Source organism: Coccinella septempunctata, chromosome 5 (assembly GCF_907165205.1).
Source record: "Coccinella septempunctata chromosome 5, icCocSept1.1, whole genome shotgun sequence".
NCBI classification, from domain to species: Eukaryota; Metazoa; Arthropoda; class Insecta; order Coleoptera; family Coccinellidae; genus Coccinella; species Coccinella septempunctata.
The window spans coordinates 29,848,433-29,868,270 of record NC_058193.1 but is presented as its reverse complement, the minus strand read 5'-3'; the positions used below and the strand labels follow the sequence as shown (position 1 = coordinate 29,868,270).

Sequence of the window (19,838 nt, the reverse complement as noted above, 5' to 3'; positions counted from 1 at the left end):
GTTACAACGTTTTTTCTTCTGTGACACACCTTTCAAGTTATTTGTCAAATTGACGCAATCTTTCTTTTAGCGTTCTGTGCTGTTGTAACATCTTGCATTGCACACGTGGTTGTGTCATTTTTCAAGATGAGTTCACTAAAATTACAAAAAAGGTTAGCGGCATCAGTGTTGGGATGTGGAAAGAAAAAAGTGTGGTTGGACCCAAATGAAACAAACGAGTTGGTGAATGCAAATTCAAGACAAAATATCAGAACCCTGATCAAAGATGGTTTCATAATTAAGAAGCCCGTCGCCGTGCACTCTCGGGCACGTGCTCGCAGGAATGCATTGGCTCGTGCTAAAGGAAGGCATTGCGGTTTTGGAAAAAGAAAAGGTACTGCCAATGCAAGAATGCCCACCAAGGAATTATGGACTGAAAGGATGAGAGTACTCAGGAGATTCCTCAAGAAATATAGGGAACTGAAAAAAATCGATAAGCACCTTTACCATACATTGTACATGAAGGTTAAGGGTAACGTCTTTAAAAACAAGAGGGTACTCAAAGAATACATCAACAAGAAGAAGGTTGAGAAGAAACGTGCTAAACAATTGGACGACCAGGGAATAGCCAGACGGTTGAAGGTAAAAGAAGCACGTAAACGACGTGAGGAGCGAATTCTACAAAAGAAGGCGTCCCTAGCAAGAGAAGGAGAAGTTAAAGAACAGAGTTAGGAATGTATGACCTCTTTAATATACAAGAGATATTGATTACCATTACGGTATTTTGTCATAATAAATGGTTTTTCCGATTAATTTGCTTCATTTGTTATCCATTATTCTTCCTACTTGAATTTTGAAGCATCCCATTAGAGCAATTTGCTTTGATTCCACATTTCAATTAAATATTGCACAAGAAAAACATGACAATTTAAAACTGATATACGAGATAACCTGTCTATCATAGAGGAAAGTATTTGGCAACTCCACTTCAAAAAATAAACGTTTTTTCATGAGTTTGCTAAATGAAGGTAAAACATTTGTTTTCATCCACCTAAAGTTGATTTTGTGGTTATGAAGTTAGTTGATGATTCATGAAACTATGATATGGTCCCATTTTTTGACTTACCTCACTCGCTTCACGTTATATTTAAGACTTAGTAGTTAGTCAAATTTTTTCAATCCTACTAGCAATTGGATGAATGAATAATGAGAGGTGTATTTCGCAAAAAAATAATATTGAGTCAAACATATATCAACTCAACTTTTACTAAAATTGTCACTTATATATTACAAAATATAAATTAAGTTCATTGTATCTTCACATTACTCGGTGATCTTTAACCATATACCAATCCAATTGATATTAATTACATTATATCGAATATTTACATGGTGGTGGATGTAATGGTAAAAGAAGTTGATGCTCCCACATTAACTTCGGGTTCTTCTTTACTTGGTTCAATTTGCTGAGTAGAAATAGATGAAGTAGACGCAGAATGATGTGAAGAGGCCGGTGGTTGGCTTGAAGACTTTAAGAAAGCATTTGGCTTAAGATCCTTTGTAATTTTTGGTAGAAGTGGCTGCTTATCCTGTTGGTTTTTGGAAAGACGTTCACTAAGAGCCTTCAACGCGATTTGTCTGAAAAAATACAAGAATGTTAAAAGTTCATGATAGTTATTGTTCTTTACCTTCTTCTTTCAGCATCATGTTGATCATTTCCAGGTATTATCATCACTCCAGTTGGATTTGCAATATCATATCTTCTTACAACTTTTTGACATAAACCAATGTTTACAAGAATGCTATGAATACTGTTACTTATCACCATCACTGGAGGTTGAATAACGTTGGGTAAAAAACTAAAAAATATATTTTTCAGAACGTTATCCAACATAGATTCCATCTTATCACCTTGCAAATGTAAAACAATCAGCCATATCACCCCTTGTTCCATTGCTATGCTTCTGATAAAACCTAAGATATATCCAACTCACAATTAATCCGCTCAGAAACATGACTGGATAAGTTCCATCTAAGAAACCAACTAACCAACATATTAAAGAAACAAAAAATACAGAAAGTGGTACATTTTTGTTACTCAACTTTCCCAAAGGCGTTTTTACAATAACTAAATCAGGCATAATTTGTTTCACAGCCACAGATACGCCTGCAAGATAACCAGCAAGTCCATGAATGTGAACTTCAAAAAGCAACTCGTCATTGCTAGTGAAGGCAAAGAGGACCATATAAAAAATTGTTGTTATAACTGCTACTCCAAAATTGACGATTGCAAAGAAAGAAAGCATTTCCATTTGTCCCCATAGTGGCTCTATAAGTTTACCGCACAAACCCACTGTCACTATATCAACTAGAACTTCCCAAAAATATATTTCTAAGAAACAAAAGGTGAAAGCAGTCCAGAGCCAAAAGCCTGGGGGCATTAAGAGTCCAGGTGTTACTGAAATTACTCGAACTGCATCATCCGAGAAAGATAAACAATAACTGAATATAACTATTCCACATATTGTCTTAACAGATGCACTAGTGTTTCCCAGCAAAGCTCCAAATTGTTGTCTTATGTAGGGCAAATTCCTACTTAAAGCCCTGAAAACTGACATTTTCGGTATTAACTAAAAAATTAACTAAAAAACTAATTTCCGCTTCACATAATGCTGATATATTTTATTTTGTTCAAGATTTGATTGAGTTTTGAGTTTCTCACAATATTTAGTATTTTTTCTATGGATCTGTGAGGTTAGAATGTTACCTTTTCTTTTAACCTAAGATCCTTGATTCTTCTTTGACATCAAATTAGAAGATTAGATTAGAAGAAGATATAATTTTATTTGTATGTTTAATGAGAAAATGAGGATTATCAGATTGAGGTGCTTTCGACAAAGATTCCCCTCGGTTATTCATCATGACCTCAAGCTTATGAGTATAAAAACCAAGGTACAAACATCACTGGTTGCAAAGATCTTGTCAATTGCGCATCCACCATTTCAGAACTATAGCATGTTCTTTCATATAATAAGCACATACATACAAAAACTTCCTGAGACAAGTATACAATTTCCGCAATTTATTTATTCTATACTATAATTGTACATTCGATGCCAATAACTCTGAAGAACTATCTCGCACAACGCACCCTAGTCAAAAGTAGAATTTCTTCAATTTCATTCATTTTGAGCTGCCAAAGGAACTGGAATGAAATCAGAAGAGCTCAGGGTCCTCCGTTTGGACGATAGATCTCTAACTCTACCCAAGTTAATCTTTGACTCTACCCTCCATAGTCCTCCATCTTGTACAGGATGAGCCAGAAATAAGGATTTCCTTGTAGGTACATAAGGAGCGTTCAGAAAAAATCGTCGTCAAATACGCTGTGTAATTTTGTCGATAGCGTAGATCTACGGTCAATAGTGCTTGAACGTAATACATAACTGCTACACTAATCTATTTGGTGGTTATTTTTTAGTTTAAATACGAATTTTCAAGATAGCTGTTTAGATTTTGCGAGAACCTGCAAGAAATTTTTTTCCAGAATTTATTCATAGAGTAAAACGAAGATTTGAATGGCATTACTGTGCTTAGATTTTAAATTTGCTAATGGTTTGTTTGTACAAGCTAATCAGGACAACAACCAACTACAAACTCATAGCTGACGGCGAATATTTTTGGACGCATGTTACATTGCTCTCGGGAGTTGATTTAAAAGATGAAGTAACTCCAATTCATTTGGGAGAAAGTGAATTGTAAGAGTTCATGCTGTTTAAGGCGCGAAGATCACTTTCATACTTCGATTAGGAACAATAAAAGTGCCATCATGGGGCATTAAAAAAGTCAATTCAATGCACTTAATTGTCAATAATTATGGCGATTACATAAAATCAGAGAAAGTTGTCAGTGATAAGATCTTCGTTACAAGCAATTTGTCCATGCTCATTTTTAGATTCTTTCCGACGATTTAATGGAGAATAAAATGCTTTGTTTCCGCTAAGAAAGACAAGAACAACTTTGTTGCTCTTGAAAATTTCAGCGAACTATAGGGCACACGCAAAATATTCAGTTTTAGGTACTGCTGTTCAAATACAAATATTGATTGATATTAAGTTACACGTAATGTGTTATTTTAGATATCTGAAGATGAAAATGAGCCTTTTGGAATTCCAGAAACTTGGTATTGGCATATCTCCGAAATTATAAGAGGTATGAAGAAATAATTGAAAACTTTTCAATGGTATGATGGGGTAACTATAATCCCACTTTTTGTCTTTCGCTCCGATCAATACCCTTCGCTTTAGCCACCCCACCTTGCTTAAAAAAAATATCCATGACGTTACGACATGCAAATCAAAAACTGCAAAGTATCTAGTGGTAATAAAAAATCGATCTGTTTCTGTAAAAGCTGTAAAAAATTCAGATATTTAGCTCGAAGATGATACACCTGACTTATCAGGAAACGCATGTTAATGTCAATAAATCGCACACACACACCTGACTTCTCTAGCCTAATAGAATTATGATAATAAAGTGGTAACCCGGTATGAGCTTCAGCGTAGCAGTGCGATAGTCTGTTGTTTTAGCTTCTACTTCTACTACTACCACTTTCACTGTCGTCGCTGCAGGATCGTCTTTGATTCGGAAGAAGAGTTTTTTAGTGTCCGGTCAGCTGCGCGAGTGAAATTCAAAAAAAGTGATCAAATTTTTTCCATTTCTGGATGTTATTCTTTTTCTTTTGGATTTCGGACGAAAACTGAGGGGTGAGAAGTTTGATTTTTTTTTTTGGTTCACAGAAAAATAAGATATATAATTATTTTAAGAAAGATGTATGAAAGACATACATTTTTTTCTTGTTTGCCAAAAGTTTGAGTCAAATTTTTCGTTATTCGCACTCCCATTTATTTTTAGATTGTGATTCTTTCAGAAATTGTCATCTTTTTATTTATGGTTCTCAGTATTTTATAATTTCGATATATATGAAGTAACACATAAAAATATGGTGGGATTTTTATCAGTTTGCTGATATCATCTAAGAAAAATAGGGCAAAAATAAGCAAAACTAAACATTTATAATTTAAATGATAAGTTTTGACGCACCTATCCCGCAAATGCGTGTAACAGGTAACAGATATGTATTTTGTGGATTACAAATATAATAAAATACAAATGAAATTTCTACTGATGAAATATAAAAAATTTATTTTAATACATGGTACAAGTATACATTGATTATGTTATACCTAGTATGGAATTAAGATTCAAATGGTGATCACGCTGTAAATGAGAATTTACACGTAATAAAAAATTCCTAGTCAAAAAATAGTGTGGGTCTTTCATATATAATTTCTTATTTCCAAAAGATATAGTAGGTACCTGAAAGACAATTTTTAATTTTCTTCTTAGAAACCGAAAAAATGGCAGAACTGAAATCAAGCAGACTTTCCATGAGAACGAGAAAACAATCAAAAATTTTCTGTTGGTATTCCCCTATAATTACAATTACAAAAAGCCCCCCTAAAATTCATTTCGCAATAAACCTCTTTCCCCATTCATATACAGTGTGTCTGGGCATGACTTAGCGATAGTTTAAGGGCATCAAATATACCCAAATTTATCCACAAAAACACCCCCTTTGGGGTTTACCCCGCTATCATTGGAATAGCGCTATTTTTAATTAATTTTTTATTTCAGTTGACCCTTTCAAATAATATCGATTTCTTTGAACATAATAAAGGTCCTACAACAATAACTCTCAAATTATATAACTTACAGAAATGATGTAGGTTTTGTAACTAATATCCTTGCCTTGCATGTTAGTTCATCGAAAAAAAATTATACTTCAATGTGCTTGTTTTTCTACTTTTGCGGATTTACTAGAAAATTCAGTAAATTTTTTGACTAAAACTTTTAAAAGAATTTTTTATGACATTTATAAGTTGAATGTTTTCATATTGTTCAACATCAATAAAAGGTGGTAGTATTATCTTTCAAAAAATATTTTTGAAAGATAATTTTTCACATCTGTAGGACCTTTACATCCAAAGAAATCGATATTATTTGAAAGGGTCAACTATAATAAAAAAAAATAATGAAAAATGGCGGCTATTACAATGATGGAGGGTAAGCCCCTGCAATGTGGGTGTTTTTGTCGATAAAATATGTATATTTGATGCCCTTAAATTATCGCCAAGTCATGTCTTAGAGTTCTCAACCCCAAATGGGGGGTTAATACTCAAGGGTCATGCCCAGGCACACTGTATATTACACAATTTTCAACAATTGAGCTCTCTTGTAATTTCTTGCTGAAAGTAACGGTTTTTGCGAAAAAGAATTATCAACCCGTACGCCTTCGTACATACGTACCCTTTGCTTGCTATCAGTTACGAATTCAGCTTGTGTACCTAAATTCCTTCAGGTTTTAATTACACAAAACTTATTGCCCCATTCAATGCTATACACAATTGCTAAACCTCCTAGAGGACGTATATGTACTTGAGCAATAATTCATCAGAAGAAGCAAAATTTTGTCACGTGTATCTTCCCGAATTTATATACACCCGTCAAAAGTCAAGGTTGAATGAATATTAAGTATTCTTCCAACCAGAAATATAAATAATTCTAACCGGACATTCGAAGAAATAAACAAGCCTAAACGAATGATTTCGAAATTATTTTTCTGTGAAACTAAATGGGTGGCTTCTGGCATCCTTGGTCATATCATATGACACGAAGATGTTTGTATTAATATTAAAATATTATATTTGCGCTACGGGGGTATTGCAGGCCAAATGTCTCACACCCAGTACCCAGTGTACCTATTTGTTAGTTTTCGCACGTATGTAACGGATGTAAAGAATGTCTCTTGGTTTTTAAGCAGCCTCTGCTTTTAAAGTATACCGAGGAATTTGATTGTTTTACATAAATGAGGAGGTGACCAAGTGCGTAAATATTTGTTATGTACACAATTACATCAGTTCGAAATTAAGAACCACGGTCAAGAGAATTTCCATTCGAATCATTAGTGCAATCAATGAAATTACCTACAAAAAAATACCAAACCAACCAATTAGATTTTGAAACATGCGGACTGACTATGTGGTATCTATTTCGGAACTATCTAGCGTACTCAGGAATCACCCTGTATATCTCCATAGATCTACCCCGTTTTGATCTGTCGTCGACGCCACAGAATAGATTTATTTGTCGAAATTACCTACAGAAAGTACCAAACCAACCAATTAGATTTTGAAACATGCGGACTGACTATGTCTGACTACCGTAGTTAGGAATCACCCTGTATATCTCCATGGATCTACCCCGTTTTAATCTGTCGTCGGCGCCACAGAATAGATTTATTTGTCGATCAATCACTCTGCTCTATGACATGTCTGGACTCTACCCCCTATTTATGCGCTATTTATTTCTATGGATTCTCACACCGTACTCCTCGATTATAGGACGTCTTCTGCGATTATCGCACCGATTTTGCATAATAAATTCTCAATATTCTTCAACGAGCGCAATAGTGTTGACATGAACGACTACAATCTGCAGTTTCTTCACAGCGGCAAGAATGCATAAACATTAAAGCATGTGAATTTCATAAACGTATTATTTGAGAGAACGATTCATCAACTCAACCTTAACTAGACCAGCTAGAGTAGGGCAGCATTGCATTTCGTAACGCTTCCCGCAGCGCAAAGAAATTCTATGGTTCGAGCATAAGAGGAGAAATGAGAAGTCCGTGAACTGGTGTAAACGAGCGTTTAAAGACATTTGTCGTCGAGAAAACCGAGGTTTTTTTCGAAATTCCATCACAAAACGTCAGTTGTCAAAACTTTACAGACTACTTGACGAAAAATGTCGATTATATAAATGTATCACAAATTGCTTGTATTTGGTTAATTAATTTTCCACATTCATTATGCTAACCTTGAGGAAATTTCCGAAAAAAATTAGTACTTCTCTAGGTATATGTGGCCGCGATAAGTAATATCAAAATTGCGCTAATATGCGAATATTTATATGATAAAATGAAATTGTATAAGGGCGCATTATTATCAGTTGTTGATTGATTTGATTTTATTACACCTAAAAAAAACTTGTTCAAGAATGCTTCTTTACTGTTATAGATTCATTTGAACACTAATTTTCGCTGCAAAATGCGTTAAAAGAGCTTGCCAAAAGGCAACCATTTTGGAAAACATTTGTTCAGATTCAAACGTGGCTGTCAATAACATTTGTTAGAGATCGATAACTATAACATACTTATACTATTTCTTGGGCATTCATTTACACAATATGTAATACAGGAAATAATAAGTTAAGGATTACAATTCAATACGTAAGGGTTTCAGTTCATTGCCTTTTTAGCCATTACAGTTGTTAAACCATCAATAATGGCAGTATCGGTTTTATTACTTGTACTTTCTAAGTTCGTTTTTATTCTGCTGAAGCCTAGAGGTCTGTACAGAAGAACGTACGTTTGCAATTAACACACTTTCGAGTTATTAATTCGTTGCTTGAATTCCTCGTCGGTAACTTGGCGCATTTGTTAAATGAGAGACGTTTATGTTTTACAAGGGTTTTACACGTCAGAACTATTTTCATTGCGGGCAAGTACAACGAAGAGACAAACAGTGCTTAGCTTATGCTTGTACTAACGTTTTTCGGTTCCTGTCCAGAATCTTTTCCCTAAAGATTGCATAGCCTACTTGTCGACCATTTTTTTAAACTTTCGTTATTCACATTTTTATAGAAAATGCCGATGTCCCACATCTATGGCACTTCCACAGACGTAGATAGCGATGAGTCGCTGCCCCATTTGGATCCTTCTAACTCCCATTACGTGGACCCATGGGATTTAGAGAATTATGCTTATTTGAAGGAACATTTGGATTCGGACATACCATCAGACCCAACTAGCTTAGGAGATTTCGTGGAAGCACAATCTTCTTTCGATTATGTGCCAGTGTTAACTTCGAAAGCATACCCAGATACTTTGACCACCATGAAATACGATTCTATGTTGGCAGATCAAGGTACATATGCCTGTATCGACGAGCTCATTTACGAAAGAACAAGACCACAGAGCGAAACTGTCTATGACGCACCATCGAGGAGGAATTTCCATCATGGAAGGCACTCAGGTAAATCATTATCGAAAAAAACTACCCGTGTGGAGAACGGTATGAGATGGTGGTTATCTTGTATATCTTAGCCTCTAACATTACTTCTCATTAGCATAATTACCCAAGGCTTTGTCAGATTATCAGTAGTAAAAGAGCAATGCACCGGGTAATCGTAGTCGGGGGTAGTTCGAGATAATCAGCCTGACACTTGCGACAGCACCATCGAGTTTTATCGAAAATCATTAATCGTTATTCATGCCGTCTAATTATTCGAATAATTAAGATCGAATCTGCATCGCGTGTCCATCTGATCTTGTTGCCGGTAAAATGATGTTCCGACGCTTGATTTCTAATCAGGGAGTCACAATAGATGATGTCTTTTTAATTTTACTCCCATTCGAATTTCGCGGAGGCTCTCAATGACGATTGCCTTTCATGGTAGGCTCACATTGGATGTGAAACGTCATTACCTTCGAACATAAGCGTGCATTATCTGATAATTTCTCGCTTGGTAGGTTTAGAAATTGAGGAGTTGCTCGTCGTTTGACTGAGTTTCTGCGCAATCTTCACTCGAAAAACGTTCATTTGTTGATGAAAAGCGTGAAATTCTAGTTAATCTATTTTGAAAACACTCATTCCAGTTGACTATTCATAGAAGTGATAATTAAAATCATAGAAATAAGGTTAGTAAGATGTCTGTCAAATTCAAATTATTGTTTACTATGATCCAAGAAGATATATCTTCTTGCTATGATCGAAAGATCAAACACATGCATTATTCTGTGCATGTTCCGTTGAACGACCGTGTTGCATAGAATATATGGCATCCTACAGAGCGATAAAAGTTTTTTGCCAAGTGTACTCAGACTCTGACTTAGGAATTAGATGCGCTCGAAGTAGCAACCCATTACTTCTGCCCATTTGAGAAACCTTGCGAAATAAAACTCCGTAATAGATAGCTCCTATATCCATCCGATAAAATTGCCAGATTATTTACCTTACCTGCTTAACTTTCATTTTCAATGTTGGTCGCGTAGCCGCCTCGAATGATCGAGCTGAGTTTAAAAAAAAATTACTGGAACTCGAATGAAACGATTACGGCTAGATTGTCCGTCTTGAGAATGCTGAAAGTGCACTTTCCCGTATTTGGTTGGACTGCAATTGATAGATAGAGAGAGGCAGATTCTAAATCTAAAATGGGTCTAGAATGATTTTTAGTTTGTCCTTTGCACGCTGAATTACGCAAACCGCAAACGGAGATTTCGAAAATAAGCGCTGCGTGCTGTATGGACTGATCTAGTTCTAAATAAACAACGTCGAATCAAAGTTATCGTTTTCACTAAAGGTTGATTACTAGAATTGCGGCAAATGGAGAAGGCAATTCCTTGTTCGAAATTCATATTTAGTGAAGAAGGGGTTGAAATTACACCCCTTTTGATTTATATAGGGTGTCAAAAATGTGTACTTTTCTCACGTTTTCGTTGGTAAAACTGAGGCAGGGGACAGAAATGAAATTTTATGCGAGCGCGAAAAGGCCATCGAAAGAAATTTTGAAGATGTACCCCCATAATATCAGGGGGATCAATCAAGTATTATCTTCACCGAGAATTTCCATTTTCTCTACATTTGATTTTTTTTCTTAACCTAGAATTACTCATATTTCAAATTCTCTTATTCTGGGGAATAAGCAATCTATTTGGGCAAGTAATCACGCCCTGCATTTTTGCCGCATCTTATTTAATTTCTATAAACACTGTAAAGTTTGTACTATGAGCGAACTCCCAAGTATTTTCTGGAAGAACCAGTGTTCTTCCTACGCAAACCAGTACATGTATTGTATTACGAAATTTCATACGACCATGGCAATAAATTTAAATTCCCAAATCCTCTGTTAGCTATTTAAATAATCAGTTAATCATTATTTTTAGTTAGCATTCTCGAAATGTCATCAGGAAATAGAGTTTGTATTTTTGTTGCTTCACAGGATACTATGTGAATAAATGTTTCTATCTATCATGATAAATAGATATAGCGGCATATTTATAACAATGTAACAAACTTCAACAAACAAATCCATCCTTCGTCATTATAGCCCAGACAAATTAGGTCGAAATAGTACTTCCGTACTTCCTGAAAATTGCTAACAAGCTGAAAATGGTTTCATAAACGACGAAGGGCATATAAATTATGGGATAAGTGAAGTATGAGACAATTTTCTGCCAGGTACAAGAAACCTCGGAATTTGCGCACTTTTTCTTGTTTTTTTGCACTTTTCACTGGGGAGTGCGCATCGGGCAGAAAGTTTGTGCTTAATTTTTGTAAAAAAAATAGCCTTTCAAATGAGATAAAAAACGTTTGAATCATACAAGTGGTTCTGTCACATTCGATAGCCAAAATTTGGTAATGTCTCCTACTCAGTTTAAAAGAAGGAAAAATTGACTTGCCACGCCCGTATCAGCTGTTTTTTTCGCTTTGGCAATTCAATATATCCGAGTCTAGTTCAAAATGGATAGCATGGAGCCTCAGTTTCTATATTGCATGATCTTCTAGCTGAGTTATAAAAAATAACCTAATTTTAGCGATCGATTATGGCTGAACCAGTTGTAAAATTTGAATTATAATATAAAAACTTGTTTCTTGGTTCCTATAAGTTAAGCCCTGACAGAAAATTGTCGCAAACTTCACTATACTGATATTTGAGATGCCCTTCGTTTTTTGAAACTATTTCAAGCTTTTTTTTGAACGTTTTTTCGAACATATTTCAAGCTTGTTAGCGATTTTTAACCAAACTCTGATTTGCCTGGGCTAATATTCATTAACAGAACTGAAAAATATCAGTTTTGTAATGAGCGAAGTTCACATCAGTTAAAGCAATTTCAAACAACGTAATGAAAGGAATCTAAATCTAACAATGAACTGTTGATCGAGTGGTTTTCTGTTTTTCGTAGGAATATTAAAATAAATGATACGTTTTCTAAATTTTCAGATGATATGTAAACATATCTAACATGCACCCACTTTCACCTTCTAATGGTGCTCAACTGTCGGTCAACCTTCGTTTTCCTCAAATCGCATAAAAGTCGATAAATTAGAAGCGTACAATGGCAATCGTAAGTGGGTCAATTAGTTTAAAGAATTCGAAACCAGTTTTCGTGTGTATAGATGACTTTGAAAGATGCCAATCGTCAATTTTTACGATCTTCGGGACTCTATTGCGGGATAATTGATTTCTGTACATTACTACATTAGATATCCGTTTTTCACAAGGTTAAGGATTTATTTGTTAATCGCAAAATTAAATTTACTTCTTCTTTACCATATAGATGCATGATTAGGTAATGAAATCGATTAGCAATAAGTAATAATTGGCTATCGGGTAATCAGATGGCCATCAGGTCTGGATTTGAGGGTATATGCAGCCATTGGTCGCCCTTCTAGAGTTAATTTTCGCTAAAATACATTTATATTATACAACAAAGGTATGAATTTCATCCTCCTGATCGTCTAGCAAGTACCAACTCCATGTTAAATTGTTAAATGAGTATGAATTCTATATATCGATATGGTTAGTTTATGCAGAGTTACTAAGAACTAATGGCTAAGAAAGGGACCAATCTAATTGGCAGATGGCGTGCACGTGTTTGCTATCTGACTATGCGATTGGTCTCTTCCTTAAGTATTAGTTCTTAGTTACTCTGCGTAAACTTACGATTGGTCCCTTTCCTAGGTATTAGTTCTTAGTAAAGCTGTATTAACCGACCCTTACCGTCAATGCGTGTATATAATTCAAAAAATAGATTGAATTCCTGATGTGGTGCTCATTATGATGAATAATTAGGAGAAATATCAATAAAGAAATGAATTATTATTCACGAACAAAGAGTAATATCCGCTTCCTGACTATCCCTAGTGATTTCCTCTTCACAAGATTGTTGAACCCATGATTGACCGCAGGAAAACGCGGTTTAACATTCAGCTAGTGTTGTTTTTACATTCTTCAATCACAGTACCATATAAACATAACGGGGATGGTACCAACAGATACATATGCGACAACAAACATTGTCGTCTAAAAATGGAGCGAAGTTGGAATAGAGGTACCTACGTTATGCAAATAACGAATGTTTAATTAATTTCCTTCTTCCATGCGCGTATCGAGCGATAAATATTTTTTTAGCTATATTACATAAAGGGAAAATCATTATTGCATAAAATAATGTAAATATGAGCTTGTAAAAAAACATGTACATACATCAGGGAGGTAACTTCTGACTGGCGAAAGTGGAATGTTAAGGAAGCGAAGTGGATCATGTTTTGCTAATTATTCATGTTTCATTATATATCTTGTATCCGATCAATTCAATCTGATGTGCAGCTGAAGTAGATATTACGAGATGAGTTAAAAATGTTAGAATCACAGATGACATTGTCTATTAGAATCAAAACCGTTTTACAATGCAGGGCTCGATCGATATTAAACTTGTTGGGATGATAACTCCGCCATCTTGAATATTTCAGATAGATACCCTCAAATTTCCTACTTCATTTTTTAACCAGGAATTAAACCAAATATAGATCAGAAAATTAAACTAATAATTCCTCCATTTAATTCCAGAAATAAGGGTTCCAGCATACAATCAAGTCAACTCGTCGATAAACCATCGTAACAGAAATAAAAGCAAGAAGAACCCACCGGTAACAAGATACGGTAGTAGAGACCGCAGTTCAAGTTTTGCCTATGGCGATGGGTAAGAAAGGCAAATAGTGCAAATTCAAAAATAACTTGGTAATATTTTAGATACGATACCTATGGATATCACAAACAAGGCATCTACAGTAAGGTAGAGGAGAAGTTACAGTCTGAAGATATTTATTACCCAATTTATGATGACCCAAAGAGTATAAGGAAGCCTGAGAACTTTGGACTGAGCAAATATGGTCATTTGAAGATTGATTATTCTTACAGCTGGAATAACTTGAATAAATACATTGTTGGTTGATCAGTAATAACATGTCATAATGTACAAGATTGTAATATCAATGTTAAACTATGAAATTGTATTTCAGTGGCTTCTAACAAGTTGTTAGTAGCTTTTTTGGAAACGAAATTATTTATTTATTGGTGAATATCTTGAGATGAAACATAATCCCATTGGAAAATTTTGAGATATTTTTGAGAAACTCATTCAAGGACTGATTTCAGCATTTGTAATCCAATACATTTTGAATGATAACTAGAAAAGTATTTAGTATATAGGTGTAGATTTTAAATGCATTAAATCATTATAATATTGATGTGTGATAAAATTATCAATCTAAGATTGAACATTCCGCTTTATCATTAAATTATTTGATGAAAATTCATGTAGAGTGATCTTTCCTTTCATTAAAGATGCCCTTTCAGTCAAAATAAACAATTGAATAACTTTTTTACTGCTAAATGAACTTATTTCTATCCATGAACTGACAAAGCTAGTTAATTACTGCACCAAACTCCTGTTGAAGCAAATAGTGAATTAACCCTCTAATGCCCAAGTTTTTTTCTTTTTCAAAATTATTTCCGTATAGTTTCAAATTAGCCTATGTATAATCTACATCTTTTTTTCGCAAATAGTTAACTGATTTACATTAACACCTGTACTCACAAAATGAACCTATACTTAAGACGAACATGGGCAGAATAATTTTTTATCCACTTATATGCAACCAGTCTCAAGGCGGACTTGGGTATTAGAGGGTTAAGATCTGGTACAGCACACAAAAAACTGGTTAAGTCCCTGATTTCAAAGTAACTTGTTTATATATGAATTCAGACCTGATTACCTAAACTCAAACCATCCTTGTTGAAAACGCAATATAGTTACTATTAGGCTTGTTCGTAGAGCGGTTCACAACAAGTTGAAAAGTAATCACGATACAATGAACAATCTTTTCATTGTATCGTGAAAAGTAATGTATGTATTCCTGATGTGCTGTGCCATTTGGAATAATAGGTTTGTTCGTAGAGTGGTTTGCAACGGTTGTGAACTGTAGAGAACAAGCGCAAATGGATTTTCGCTCCGCTAAAATGGAATTGCACTTTCTCTCTACAGTTCACAACCGTTGCAAACCACTCTACGAACAAACCTATTATTCCAAATGGCACAGCACATCAGGAATACATACATTACTTTTCAACTTGAGCTAGAAGCAATTGCTGTAAATAATAGAAATGAACATTCCAAGCTAACAGAACGCAATCCCTTTTCAGTTTCACCTGAATTGACAGAATATTTAATTTTTTGCTTAGATTTTTTTTTCTACCAATTATAACGAATAAATTTGAGAAATACCTCGATCTTGCGATGTTTGCATGTGATTTCCAAAGCAAAACATACAACAATGATTTAATTGTACTACTTGGAATAGTTTGAAGGAAGAAAATACATAAAACCAAATTTAAATCTTGGATTATTTATTGTATGCACTTACAAAACTTAAAGGAAATAGGTCCTTGGTTTGCGTACAGAGAACCTATTCATAGATTTATGTTGGATACGTTTTGGTAATGGGAACCTGATCTTTGAATCGTGGAATTGTTTCACTTGTGGCCTTCTGGTAGCCGCAGCAGCAACAACTTCTACCTTGATGATCTAGAAACAAAAACATTATGAGTATATCAGTAACGCCCTCCTGAATAATAACATACTTGAATAGCATGTGCTCTGGCTCTATGGCGAGCACCCATATCTCTGTAACATTGGGTTACAGCCCCAGAAACGGTCAAGTCCCTATATTCCCTGTACATGTTGTGTGTACCAGATCTGGAGTCATATCTCAACCAGATTCCGAAATTTTTAATTTTCAAAGGGGACTTCTCAGCTATCCTTTTGACTGATACAATTTCACCAGTCGACTTTTTGAACTTTTTAAGTTGTCTAAGGAAATACCAGAAACGAGACTTCGCCACAATTTGATCTGGAGCAAAAATCCTCATTTTGTAAAGAGGGGTAGTTTTTTCCTTCTCGGACGGCAATTTACGTCCAATGACTTCATATTCCTTCAACTGCAACAAAGATAACCTCAATAGTAAAACACGTGTACCTTACCGCATTTTGTTCAGTTTATATAAAACAATTTGAATTAATTCCTAGAATACAACATATGAGGAAGCATGATGGTGAAACAACTACAAAAATTCAAGTAAATGTGATTACAAACCTCTCCTTTAGCCTTCATGGTGGATTTTTCACAAGCCCAACACTCGAAAAGAAACTATGCAAGGGAAGAGCATAAAGGAGAAAGACTGGTGAGTGACATTTGTGACATTGAATCAGAAACATCAAAAACTTCTTCTTCTTTATAAACAACTCAAATGCAATTCTGAAAATAATTTGAAACTTGCGGATTGATTTTGACGGAACGAATAATTTTTGTCATATAGAAATTGATTTTTTGCGAATGATGTCACATGAAAAGGATACTGAAAGTTCCTCATTAAAAGGAATCGGTAAAATTTTCAATGGAAGAACTATAAAAGGAAGAGCTCATGTATGTGTATACATAATTTAATTCAACAAAAGTTCCATTCAGAATGGAAATGACTAATTACAGGTATCAATGGCAACATACGCAGTTATCGGAGGACTAATTTATTATTTTATGACCAAACCACCACGTCCTCCTTCAGATACAAAAGGGGAAGAAGATGATGAATGTCTCAAATTCAGCTCATATAATCTTCCGCCATTATAATATTATGAAAAAGTAATGAATCAAGAGAAGAAATGGATAAATTTAAAAAAATTTATTTGAGTTTTTCTGGGAACAAATTTTTATTTTTCTTTCATTTTATAACGTTGGTACCTAATTCGAAATTCTGTGAATCATATTTCCCGGCAAATGGATCGTTGTCTTGAAATCGATCAGAAACATGTTACATCAACAAAAATTGCAATAAATATACTTAATAGAAACCTTTGTACATACAGCAATGATTTTTGGTCAGCTAATTGAAACAATCTGTGATAATTAAAACTGGAATAAGTATAGGACCGATAGGAGATCAAATGAACAGAATATTAAAATTGTAATAGGAGGCTATGAAAAATTATTTTTTTGTGAAGTGCTTCTTACATGCATCTTTGATTTTAATGAGAATGGAGTGCTTTGTCTGAAGAAACTCGTAGATAAGACTAACAAATTGCTGATATTCATATTGATTCTACCAGTTCCAGTATTATTTATACCCTTAAAATACCTGTAAAATAGAAAGCTATCGGGATTCTTCCAAAATGAGTGCCATAGTAGAATCAGAAGGAAGTGATTCCAGCGAAAAAGGAGTTAGAAAATTTGTTGATGATTGGCTGATTTATAATACAATATTAGGAGAGGGGGCTTTCGGGGAGTAAGTTATCTATTTTTTTCTATATTGATTTGAATTATTTTACATTGTATTTTTAGAGTAAGATTAATTGCAAATAGAAAAACTAGGGAAAAAATAGCCTGTAAAATCATGGATGTTGCCAAATATAAAGGAAGTGAGATGGCAATTACTAGGGAAATTAGGATACATTCTGTCCTTAATCATGAGAATATTATAAGGTACTTTGGTTTACGGAAAGAACCAAATAGAGTTTATTTATTTTTGGAATATGCTCCTGGAGGTGAACTGTTCCAGCAGATTGGTATGTTATAGTTAATTAGTCATTAATTCATTTATCTTATAACATATTCTTGTAGAACCTGGAGTTGGAATGCCTTCTCGGGAAGCACAAAATTATATGAAACAATTAGTTAAAGGTGTGTCTTATTTACATTCTAAAGGGATCACACATAGAGATATAAAACCTGAAAATATTCTGCTCTCACACAATGGAATATTGAAAATATCTGATTTTGGTATGGCAACATTATTCAGGCACAAAGGAAAGGAAAGAATGCTTGATAAAAAGTAAAAAAAATTATATAATCACATCTAATAAATTTTGGTCATTTCTATTTTTTTCAGATGTGGTACTAAACCATATTTAGCTCCTGAAATACTTGTTGGTCCTTACCACGCTGTACCAGCAGATATTTGGAGCTGCGGCTGTGTTCTAGTTGCTATGTTAGCTGGAGGTGAGAAATAAGAATAATCAGATTTAATTTATTTGGATCAAACATTCGTTCTACTGAACTAGTCGATAAACAAAACCAATGGAACAAATTCAAGTTAGAATTTTCTCCCTAGAGTTGTTATGGAACTGCCCACATGAAGATTATCCTGAGTTTGCACAATATAAGGAGGGAAATTATTTAACAAGTAGTCCTTGGAATAGACTTGGCAACACACCTCTCAGTTTAGTGACCAGGATTTTAGATATCAATCCTTTAAAGAGGATTTCCTTAGAAAAGATTCTCAAGCATCCTTGGATGACATACAACTTCTCCTGCGGTAAGAAGGTCCTATAAAATTTTTCGTCACATTTTAATTCTTTTTTCCTTATGCTTTCTCTTGTGGATATATGTTTAACCTAGGGCTGTTGTTACTTTGGTATTTTGGTTGTATGAATTTTTTTGTATACATAAAGCTAAATTACCAAAGCACCAACTTCTCAATATCTTCGTACATCAGTTCCTGTTACAGAGTAAGTTTACAGAGAATACAAAATAATGTCTCAGTTTGGGCTAATGATTGGTTTCATATTGTATGCAGCAATATTGGTTTTTCATTTAGCTGGAACTCCTTTATCTGATCTGAAGTATTCACGAATTTTTTTTGAAATCGCATTATTTATGAGTAAGACCCATTTATGCTCCGTATGAGTTACAGCTATTTTTGATTTCCTTTATCGTGAGAGGTTCAATTATGCACTTAGCTAATCTTTCGCATTTGATGGATGCATAAGCAGTTATTTATTTTAAAGGTTCATTCAAATCTTTCATAAATTATGTAAATTTTAGATCAACCTGACAGTTCTACAGATAGTGGCTCTAATGGTCTACACGCCATAAGAAGAGCTTCAATGATGGAAGCGCCTACAGATAGAGAATCTCCTTATGTCACACTATCACAACCAATTCTTCCAACAAGACCTGTTTGTTTGGAAGATATTGTTGATAAGCAGGCGAGAACTAACAAAAAGAAAGATAACATCTGGTTCTCACAGCCTATACATAATGAACATCTCATAATTAGTTCGGAGTTACAGTTTACACAAACTCCTATCACTAAAGTAATTCAGTGCATTTTTCTTTGAGTTCATAATTTCTGATCTAACTTTTCTTCAGGACAATTTCAGTGATCTGATTCAAAGGATGACCAGGTTTTTCGTTACTACGCAGACTGAAGAAAAGACTGCAGAATCTTTGTGTTCCGTGTTAGATGCCCTTCATTACACTTGGACTATTGATGGTTCGGGTGCGGTAGGTCTTATTGTGAATTAGATATTTAGGTTGTGAAATTATTTTTTTTGCAAATTTTAGATTTCCATATCGACAGTGGATAACATGAAGAATCAGCTGGTTTTCAAAGTAACGATTTTCAAGATGGAAAAAAGAATCTTGCTAGATTTCAGACTGTCAAAGGGATGCGGTCTCGAGTTTAAAAAGAAATTCATAAAACTCAAAGATTGCCTCTCTCATATTGTTTGTAAAGTTTAATTTTGTTCAGTTGTGGTTCCTGTGTTTTACGATTTTGTTAAGATTAGTTCGATATTAAAGTTTTTAAATAGAGTTTCGAAAAAACTTTGAGTTTCAATTTGT

General features: G+C 34.4%; 6 protein-coding genes across 6 annotated transcripts; 4 read left to right on the top strand and 2 right to left on the bottom strand.

The window, feature by feature from the left end:
- The first annotated feature begins 57 nt into the window (after nucleotides 1-57).
- LOC123313900 (60S ribosomal protein L19-like) lies at nucleotides 58-788 on the top strand. The gene has a single exon (XM_044899002.1). The coding sequence runs from the start codon at nucleotides 127-129 to the stop codon at nucleotides 709-711; it is 585 nt and encodes a 194-aa protein (XP_044754937.1). The 5' UTR covers nucleotides 58-126; the 3' UTR covers nucleotides 712-788.
- A 439-nt stretch (nucleotides 789-1,227) lies between these two features.
- LOC123313074 (transmembrane protein 115) lies at nucleotides 1,228-2,749 on the bottom strand. The gene is made up of 3 exons (XM_044897770.1): nucleotides 1,891-2,749; nucleotides 1,668-1,838; nucleotides 1,228-1,617 (listed from the first exon to the last, which is right to left on the bottom strand). The coding sequence occupies exons 1-3, from the start codon at nucleotides 2,595-2,597 to the stop codon at nucleotides 1,365-1,367; spliced, it is 1,131 nt and encodes a 376-aa protein (XP_044753705.1). The 5' UTR covers nucleotides 2,598-2,749; the 3' UTR covers nucleotides 1,228-1,364.
- Nucleotides 2,750-4,539: 1,790 nt separating this feature from the next.
- Nucleotides 4,540-14,477, top strand: LOC123313369. Its single transcript, XM_044898228.1, has 4 exons — nucleotides 4,540-4,742; nucleotides 8,741-9,131; nucleotides 13,729-13,861; nucleotides 13,912-14,477. The coding sequence occupies exons 2-4, from the start codon at nucleotides 8,744-8,746 to the stop codon at nucleotides 14,111-14,113; spliced, it is 723 nt and encodes a 240-aa protein (XP_044754163.1). The 5' UTR covers nucleotides 4,540-4,742; nucleotides 8,741-8,743; the 3' UTR covers nucleotides 14,114-14,477.
- Nucleotides 14,478-15,550: 1,073 nt separating this feature from the next.
- Nucleotides 15,551-16,472, bottom strand: LOC123314227 (60S ribosomal protein L18a). Its single transcript, XM_044899370.1, has 3 exons — nucleotides 16,314-16,472; nucleotides 15,802-16,158; nucleotides 15,551-15,745 (listed from the first exon to the last, which is right to left on the bottom strand). Exons 1-3 carry the CDS (start codon nucleotides 16,329-16,331, stop codon nucleotides 15,590-15,592), a joined length of 531 nt encoding a protein of 176 aa, XP_044755305.1. The 5' UTR covers nucleotides 16,332-16,472; the 3' UTR covers nucleotides 15,551-15,589.
- Nucleotides 16,473-16,486: 14 nt separating this feature from the next.
- Nucleotides 16,487-17,082, top strand: LOC123314228. The gene is made up of 2 exons (XM_044899371.1): nucleotides 16,487-16,643; nucleotides 16,707-17,082. The coding sequence occupies exons 1-2, from the start codon at nucleotides 16,554-16,556 to the stop codon at nucleotides 16,845-16,847; spliced, it is 231 nt and encodes a 76-aa protein (XP_044755306.1). The 5' UTR covers nucleotides 16,487-16,553; the 3' UTR covers nucleotides 16,848-17,082.
- On the top strand, nucleotides 17,016-19,820 carry LOC123314222 (serine/threonine-protein kinase grp). The gene is made up of 8 exons (XM_044899364.1): nucleotides 17,016-17,499; nucleotides 17,556-17,779; nucleotides 17,835-18,045; nucleotides 18,103-18,212; nucleotides 18,325-18,528; nucleotides 19,038-19,309; nucleotides 19,365-19,499; nucleotides 19,560-19,820. The coding sequence occupies exons 1-8, from the start codon at nucleotides 17,387-17,389 to the stop codon at nucleotides 19,734-19,736; spliced, it is 1,446 nt and encodes a 481-aa protein (XP_044755299.1). The 5' UTR covers nucleotides 17,016-17,386; the 3' UTR covers nucleotides 19,737-19,820.
- The last annotated feature ends 18 nt before the right edge of the window (nucleotides 19,821-19,838 follow it).